Genomic DNA, 9,504 nt, shown 5'->3' with positions numbered 1-9,504 from the left:
ATTTATATAAAATATATTTTCCTGCTTTTATTCTCTAAGCCTAGTTTGGGGGGTTCAGGGAGGAAGTATTTCTCCTGTGCAGGAGATGAGAAAGTGAGTATTAAAACAATAGTTCCAGACTTTTCATATTAGGTATTTAAGGCTTTTTATTTTCCAATCTGAGTGACTTTTGAAGTTTTAAGTAAATGATTTTGAAACGATATAATGAAATTAAGGTTATACAGGGACTCTAAGTTTTGTCTACACTAGAGGATGTCACCATTATGAAGTATCCCGTCACAAATGAAGTGGTAAACGTACAGTGATAGGAGATGCATGGTCTAGCTTCAGCTACTGCCTTATATGTATGTCACTGCATCCACGTAACGATGCCAGGCCCAGCACCTCTGAACCGTGTGTCGCGTGAATGGGGTATGTGCCTGCCGCGAGTTCATGGGGTTTTCTGTATTTCTGTGCTGTCCAAGTATCTTACAGGAAATTAACAGGGACTATAAGCGCCTGAAATATTGCTGAACACATGAAGCTATTATGTGTCATCAATAACAAGAGAGAGCTCTGTATTTCAAAACCAGTTGTTGGGTTTCGTAGATACCCTGTACGAAGGAACCGTTCTGTACCAAGTTTTATTCACGCCTGTATGCTGGTAGATTGTGCTGGCTCTTAAAATTCTGACAGTGAGGGTAAAATCTCAGCCTCCATTTTCATAGGTGAGCTGTTTAGTCCATACAGAAAAGAGAAGTTTGGAAGTGTGACCCATTATTACTGACGCAACAATATATCCACGATTTTGCAGATGATCTAAAATTTTACTTTTGTAAGAACTGTTAAGGAACTTCTGTTCAGTAACAGATCATTGAAGCCTGGTCAGTGGGGAGGAGGGTAAAGCTTTCATTACATCGGTGAGTAAAATAAGGAGGTGTTAAGAGGACTGACTAGTCCTTGTGCTTACTGCAGTGGATATTTCTGTCTCACCTCTCTAGTCACTGATGCTAGGGAGAGGGAGATCTGCTGACACTTTCTTTTCCCTTTAAGGAAGGAATGTTTGTAGTGTCTGAAAGAAAAAGATGGGAACTTGTAGCCACCCCAGTATATAACTCTTTCCAAATCCACTTTTTTCATTCCTCTGGCCTTATCTTCTGGGAGCTATAAGCTGATTTTTATCTCGTAAAGTATCACTCTTACCTAATGCTAATATTAGAGAAAAAAGGAGTCTAATTTGCTGAAACTCGTATTCAAATCCGAGTATGATTTAAATACACTGTACTGTGGCATTTCAGATGTTTCTATTCGGGCAAGGCAAGCACGGGAAAATATGACCAAAGAAAAGTTCCGAGAACTAAAACAAGAAAACTGGTCTCTGAACAAGGCATACCAGGCTATGGTCCAACAATCTGAGCGAACAAAACAGCAAATGGAAGAACAGCAATTAAAGCTGAAGAGACTAGAACAGGAAAACAGAAGACTTAAAGAAGATGCAGAGAAGTCACATAGGGAAGGTAGGAGAAACATATAAGCTATTCTGCAGTTGTCTTGTTAGATTTTTCTAATTTCTTGCAACCTACTCCCGCAGTAGTAGGTTTCCACTCATTCATTTGAGCAAGTAACTGTGCAGAAGTAGTTTCCAAACAGTATTTGCTATATTTATAGAAATTTTGTCAAGGAATACTTATGTGATCATGAAAAAAACTTGGTTGCTCAAAATTTAATGGGCTTTTGTTAGTAATTTTTCATGGGATTATTCCATTACAGTATTTTGAGAGAAGTTCTCTTATGATTCTAGCTTACTTTTTTCCTTTTGATTAACAAATTATTGTTAACAATTCTTGAATCTTGATTGAACTTTCTTGTGGGATATTTGTTTTAATAGAGGAGGCTACAGAATTACTTTCTCTCAGGCAACAAGCACAAGAACTGATAGATGAAAATGATGCTTTGAAAATGACAGTCCATCGTTTAAATGTAGAATTAAGTCGCTATCAAACTAAATTCAGGCCTTTGTCCCAAGAAGAGGTAAGAATCTTGGTTAAAAAGACAGTTTGTACTGAAATGTCCCATCGTCCTTTCATTCACCTTTGAATTTTTAAGACTATTTTCTCCCAAATTGCCACAAAGTCTAGTCTTTTTCTGAAATTTAAAATAAGCATTTATCCTTAAGTCTAACTTTGAAGAAGTTAGACTTTCTCCTGTATTAGTAAGATAGTGAACTTTCAGTTTTGTTGACTTTGAGTGCATGTTACATATGCAACACATGTAATTACAAAGATAAGGTCGTTTGGGGTACTAGTTGTGACTGCAGTGGATGGTGGTTGGTGTTCAAAAAGGACAAAGTAATTTCAATATCTTTCTAAAAATCTGCTTTAGCATCTAAAACTGAAAAGTTTACCTATGAAAGGACCACCACCACCATGGTTGGTAAGTAAAAGAACTTTTTCACTTCTCTGTTCATTGCTTTCTAAGTAAAGTAGCGGAATTTCTTTAGTGGAAGCAAAACACTCAGGATAGTATTTAGTTATTCTGCTGAGCTCTCACAAACAAATAGAATACTATAAACATTTGTGTTTGTTGCATAAACAGACATAGGGCTGAACTTTGCCATGAATTTGCGCAGCTCCCATGGAATTTACAGAGAGCGACAGACTCTGTACTATTACCACGTTTGAACAAACCATTCAGTTTGAACTACTGAATGCAAATTAAGTAGAAGCACCGTTACTTTGAGAATCAGGAATACCCTCCTCACTTAGTATTGTCTAGCACATTGTTTGCCTCACAGTCTATTGCTTAATTGTTAATCTTCTTAATTGTTAATCTTCTGTTGTGATTATTTTTATTTGTGATTATTTTAATTTAGCATATTTCAGTGATGCTGATAGTAGGAATGGTCATTGGTCCACTAGTAGTAGCCCATGAACTTCTGGCAAGGAGAAGGCAAATAGTCTGTGAAATGGAATGCAGTTGTAATATGTGAAACAGCTTCTCCATGAAATGCTCATCAAATTTTAAATTTTCCTTCCTTATTGTTATTCAGAACTATACAGAAGTAGGAAAATCCTCCTTCTGCTCTGTCTTTCTAGCTATAATATCCAAGAATCACATAAGTATGAATTCAGTTTTAAAGATGCAGGTTTGAGAATTTTTGTAAAAATGCCTTTCCCACGTACTAATCAATTTGATTATTACTAATGGTATTCCCAGTAGCATTTCAGCTCGGTTTCCTATTCAGTTTGCATCCCCATTCTGCTGTGTTACATCTACTGATAAGTAATAGCTATTTTAGTGCAAGGATAGCATCCAGCCTTGGTCCTCCCAAAACCTGCTCCTGAAGCGGCACTGTTCAGTGCTTCTACAGCATCATTCTGCGTGTGGTGGTCAGCATACAGTGTTTGTGCTAGTCCTGTGCCTTTGTCTGCAGGGCATATTTGAAAACCCTCAGCAGCTTCTAAAACAAGCAATATATAGCAGAACAAGAAGTATAAAATATTTATGAAATTATGGTTTGGAATTTATTTATATGGATTGATGATTTTTTTTTTAAGTTGGATATGAAGTATTTGTCACCTCTTCTGTTGGCATATGAAGATAGAATAAGACAAAAGGAAGAGTTAAATCTTGAACATGAGGCAAGTTGGCATTTAAATAAAATATACTTCTACACTAGAACAGAAATAAATTGCTGAAATTTTTTAAAGGGATTTGTCAAAGCTGTTTTCTGCCTAAAATTGCATAGTTATTGTGCTACCTTATCCTACTTGGCTTGCTTGGTTTTGTGTACCTATTCAGATGTGGAAGTGGGCACTACACTGAGATACACCAGAACTGTGCTCCCTGGAGAGAGTAAATCATAAACACTGGTTCTAAGTCCTTGGTAGAAGAAATTTACTATTGTCATTCATAATGGGGATTTGGTGCCCTGTATAGCTGTTACAGGCTTGGGGATTTTGTTGTATAAGAATACTCATTTTCAGATATTTAAGGAATGGTTATTATGGAATAGGTACTCTTTTTGCTTTGTAGAAGTGGGGTTTTTTATCACTGGATCTTTGAAAAATGGTGATTTACTTCAGAGCAGAACTTCCATTGCTTTTCAAAATAAGTTGTTTCCTTTAATAAGGCATAAAATGAGCAGAAAACATTGAGGGTTGTATATTACTATATTATTTATTTATTGTATTATCCTATAATATTCAAATTCACGTAATTCATACTGAAAATGTGTAGTATCTAGTATTTCCAGAAATCTGTTTTTCAAATCCGTATTTTGAAGGTGTACAACTTGCTTAATTCAAGTGACATTTGGCAAAAATGTGGCACAATTCAGATGATACCTGTGTTATTTTTGATCAAATATTACTAGACTGATGAAGCAATTTAGAAGTATGCACATCTGAATTAAAGATGAGTGAGTAGCGAGATCACGTACACCCTGGCATGTATATTTATAAAGTTCTGTTGATGTAAAAATTAAAACAAAATACTTACCTCTAAAGAATGTTATGTAGAGTCCTTTGTCTTTCAGGAGGATATGAAGAACTTCAAAGTACGAGTTGAAGAGCTGGTGAAGGAGAATGAAGACCTGCATAAGCAATTAAATAACTTTATCACCCCTACAGAATGGCAAGTTCTATCACTAGAAATTAATTTAAAAGCTACTCGTGCTTTTGCTCATGGCATGCAAACTTTTAAGATTGCAGATCTTAAGGAACAAATTTTGTTCCCCTCAAGCAAACTAAATTTTGCCAAGAGTTAATAGGGTTATGATTGTATCTTATTGAAACAATGCTGATCTGCAGCACCTGAAATAATTAACTTTGGAGTACAGACTGCATAGTGAATGTGCAGCTTTGCACGTGAAGCCCATGTGATTCTGTCCCAGACCTTGCACGTTGGTTACTTCACTTTTACACTTCTGCTAAAAAGGTGCCAGTGACATCAGCTTTTCATCAATAAAATGCTATTGGAATATGGCTTGAGAAGAATTTGATGTTCTTGAGAAGTGAAACAATGCAAACATAACAAACTTAAGCTGTATAAATATGAGGCTTAATAACAATTTACCTAAGTCAGGTGTTCATCATCTGGTTAGTGATGGAGAAGAGACTGGCTATACTGGTTCATGGCAAGATGATTGTGAGCTTTTTAGGGCAACAGCTGTAAAGAGAAAAAGGCAGTTGTATAGTCCTGGGGTGTGTTAGAATAGGTCCCTTCTAGTAGAAGTTGGGCAATAACACCCCAGTTACATGGAAATTTCTGGAGAGTCCCAGTCATGCATACTGAAGTACAGAGAAACAAAGCTGAAAGGGTCTGTGGTACAGCCAAAGAAAGGAGTGCCTCTTTTGTTTGGAGTTTAGACAGACTGGCCTTTCTCATTTAGGAAAACAAAGGCTGAGAAAGGACAGTGTTGCTTTCTGTAAGCACATCGAGAAGAGGAGTCTGCAGTTACAAAGAATTATTTAAGCTGCGTTTGCAGGACTGAGGGCAATGTTACTAGAACAACTGGGTATTCATTCACCATAAACAAACTTAAAATGGAAATTGGAAGATGATTCCTAAGAGCGTAGCAACTTTTGGAACAGCATCCACTGTCAGTAGTAAACATAAAAATGCTTACTGCACTCAGTTTTTCAAAACTGGGGTTTAGCAGGGCAGGGATGTCAGCAGCAATACCACCTTACCAAGCTTTTACTCTGTACCTTCAGAGGCTTCTCCACACTCAGTGCTGCAGTGCATTTTTATTTGTATTGGCATAACCACTCATGGGTCTGCACTCTCAAGCACGTAAAGGAGTTGGTCTTGATAAGCCTAATCCCCCTTCTGCAGCAATTTTAAAAATTTTGTTTCACAGTGTGGAGTCGTGGTGCAGGCATAGCTGTGGGTGAGGATGGACCCTGGCAGTCTGGGACATGTTCCTTTGGCCTAAATCTGTTGATGAAATATGGTCTTAGTGAGAGCAGTTTGAAAGTTGCTGTTTTACCTGGAAAATTATTTTGTTCTTAAAAACTTCGAAGACTGTCCAGTAAGACTCACAACCACTTCCTCAGTCTTAACTCCAGCCTAGATAGTTTTGATGGGAAAAAACCCCCTTCCATTGTTTCTTTCAGCTGTTGATGCTTAGCATCTTACATCAGCACTGACGTTCCTTACACAAATAACAAATATATTTTGTCATTCAGTTTTTAATTCAAATGTATCCACTCAGATGAGAACCTGCAGAGTCTTCAGTGGTTGAACAGCAGGAACTCTATCTTAACTATTAACCTGGAGATTTCTAAGTGGCTGATGTGCATTTGCTTCTTTCTCCTACAGCCACTGCAGTAAAATTTAAATATGATTTTGTAAGTTCACATGTTTGGAAGTCAGTTGTGTTTTTTCTTTGGACGTAAGTTAATATTTGAATTACATTTTATTTATAAGATGGTTGTCATTGCAGGCAGCAGCTGCGAACTCAGGCCAAGCTGGTCTTGGAAGAAAATGGAGTGTTGATGGAACAACTCAAAATTGAACAAGCTAAAGCAAAAGACAGTCACAGACAACATGTTCAGGAAGGTAGAGTGCTGCTTGCTAGTCATTTCAACTACACCAAAGATGGTACTGCAGGTTTGGGGGTTGGTTTGCAGCTGGGTTTTGTTTTGGGGTTTTTTTGCAACTTCATAAATGCCTATGAAGCATCGCTGAATGCAGGTAACACTAAGCTCCTGATGTCAACTGAAAGACAATACCCCCAAATCAGGTGTTCCTCTTTCCAAATCCCAAAATAGCCTGATCGGGTATGAGTTCTCAGAACATCCCTAGTAAACACTGACAGATGTTTTTACCTATTCCTCACATGTTCTGACAAGGAAACAAGAGCCCTGGATCTTCCCTTCAGTTCCTACAACTCTTGCCAGTATATGCAGTGAAATCCTCAGTACAGGAAAAACTGAGAGATCAGTGAACAGAAACTAGGCAGTGTCTAGATGTGAGCTCTATCTACTAGGCTGCAAGTCACGTTCCATTTTAGGTTCTTTCCCGATTAGTAAAATCTAGATCAGAGGTTTTTTCATAAAATGATGTTTCTATGAGCTAATAGTTCATAGCCCTGAAAAGTAGTAGTCTTGAAGTTTTGGTGCTTTTCCAAAACAAACTGCTTGAGACAGAAAAAAAAAAATAAAAATCCAAACTGTTAAAATACAAAGCAAACTGACAAATCCACTGTTACATAATACTATGAACAACTAGGAATGAACATATTACTGGCTTAGTTGGAGTTTCACTAGGTGATTGAATTAATTCTGCTGTACCCAGGCTTTTTTTTTTTCCTTCCAAAAGCTTCAAAATTGACCAAACAGATAATAATCTTAGAAGATAAGAAACAGAGTCAAGAAGCAGAGATAGCAGAGTACCAGAAGCAGTTGGAAGCTTTGCGTTCTACTTGTGAAGAGCTGAAAGCCAAACTGGATAGCAGAATAGCAGCAGAGGAGCACTTTGCTTTGGTGAATGATTTAAAAAGGTACGAGTTCACATATGGTGCACAAACAATTCTGCAAAGCATTCACATGAACAGATCCACGTACTCAGCACTCTGTGGGTAGGAAGCAAGTGGAGACTTATGCTGGTAATCTAGGAAGGTAACCACCAAAGTACAAAAACAGGTAAATATTTCCAACATACTTTCTCTTTTTATAGACATTCAAGTTTACAGAAGGAAATTCCAGATCTGGAGACATCGCTAGAAGCAGTCCTACTGTACAGCACATACTCCTAAACATACCTTTCTACATAGTAGAAGAGGAGACATTAAAATTGTCAAATTTATTTACTTCTGTCAATACTGTATATAAAACTTCTGCATTCCTTTGTTCCCATCTTTGGGAAAATGTCTGAAGGATCCTGAAATTCTAAACTAAAAATACTAAGTTTCTGCAGTCTTTACAATACGGACATAACCTGAAACAGCACAGCGCAGAAGTGCTGTCGTGCAGCAGAGTCTGTAAAGAACGGCTTTTCTAAAGACACGCTGTAAACCTGTTGCCTTTCAAGCCTTGGGAGTGCAGGTTATCGTTTTTTGGTACAGTGCCTTCCTGAGTTCTCAGACCTTGTTTTTTGACATTGCTGGTAATTTCTTTGAAAAAAAAATTAGGAAGGGAATACATTTGGAATAGGTAAGATATTCTTGTAAATTAACTTCTATTTCAAGTGCAGTCAGGATAAATTATTTGAATAATTGTTTGTATTCTGCTTATGTCATAAGGCTGTAATTCCTCTCCTTGATGTCACCACTGTACATTAAGCATTCTCAATGTATTTTTCTCTACCTTTGCCATGGGTATCTTACTATAACTTAACTTTTTAGTGAAATGGGTCTATATCACACCTGTTCTATGCTGCTGGTTTTCGCAGCCATTTACAACAGGAGAAGGAGAAAAAGCACTGTGAGGTGGGAGATCTAATGGCAAAGATAGCATCACTGCAAGCTCAAAACAAGAAACTGCTTTTAGAGAAAAATAACTTCATGGCTGACAACAAGATCCTGGAAACTGAGATGGAAAAGACACAAAAGACAAACAGGTGATACCACATTCTCATTTTCTTATATAGAAATAATTCGAAAAGTAACAGCAGAAATATCTGTAAAAATATTCTCTGACATCCCACAGTGTGTAATTTCTACCAGTTACAGAAAAAACATGTTTCTTAAATGCATCTTCATCACATCTAAAAGCCTGGTTGTCAAGTAACTTTGCTAAGCTTTGTATGTTCTCATGCACGCTTTTCTACGTCTACATGCCAATTAAGAATCTATCTTTAATGCCAGCAGTTAGCTGTAACAATGAATCATTCATGTACTCACCTGAAAAATACACCATTTGCAGAGGCTCCCCGTGCACCCCAGTGGTTTGCAGTTGGGCTCACAATACTTTAGAAAGTAAAACCAGTATTACTGGTCTATTTCTTAGGAAATATGAGCTTGTAGCCATTGCACAGATTGTTCTTTTGAATCGTTGTTACTGTTGATACTCACACAATACACTGTAAAGAAAAACAGCCCCAAGAAGTCACTGCAAATTTTTGAGCTAATGCACCTTTAACTGTATTTGATTAAGACCTGTACAAGTCGATTTGCATGTGCAGTACAAGGTCTTTTAATGCCATTATTAATTCCCAATCTGAAGATTTTCCTTTTTCTATTAATTTTATAGGCATCTAAAGAAGGAAATAGGTCTTTTGAAAGTGCAGTTGGAGGAAGCAGTGGAAAGAGAAGCTGCAGCCTGTCACTACCTAACAAACCTTACTGGCTTCGTGGAGAAGATAACCCAGGAACGTGATCATTTTATTTCTTTTGTAAGTACCTTTAAATAATTAATATGACTTAATTGGTATTTCACACAACTGTCATCCTCCTGGCACAACGTACTGATAATATTAATTATCAAAAAAAGAAAGCTGTAATTTCAGTTTAAGGATTTACCCGTTTAAGTAGACCTTTGCAAACAGGAGCAACAAAAGATGATTTTCTACAAGAGCGGT

The 9,504-nt window shown here is 37.2% G+C and overlaps 1 protein-coding gene across 1 annotated transcript; it reads left to right on the top strand.

The window, feature by feature from the left end:
* Nucleotides 1-368: 368 nt before the first annotated feature.
* Nucleotides 369-9,318, top strand: CEP89 (centrosomal protein 89kDa; the record flags this gene model as incomplete). Its single annotated transcript, XM_010136052.1, has 10 exons — nt 369-411; nt 1,278-1,496; nt 1,868-2,010; nt 2,362-2,412; nt 3,537-3,620; nt 4,517-4,618; nt 6,432-6,543; nt 7,306-7,486; nt 8,377-8,544; nt 9,177-9,318. Coding segments are annotated over exons 1-10 (1,245 nt in total), but the record flags the coding sequence as incomplete, so codon positions are not given.
* Between the last annotated feature and the right edge of the window lie 186 nt (nt 9,319-9,504).

This window comes from Buceros rhinoceros, unplaced genomic scaffold (genome assembly GCF_000710305.1).
Source record: "Buceros rhinoceros silvestris isolate BGI_N320 unplaced genomic scaffold, ASM71030v1 scaffold26555, whole genome shotgun sequence".
Lineage (NCBI taxonomy): Eukaryota > Metazoa > Chordata > Aves > Bucerotiformes > Bucerotidae > Buceros > Buceros rhinoceros.
The sequence above is the reverse complement of the archived record's forward strand: the minus strand, read 5'-3'. Positions and strand labels throughout refer to the sequence as shown.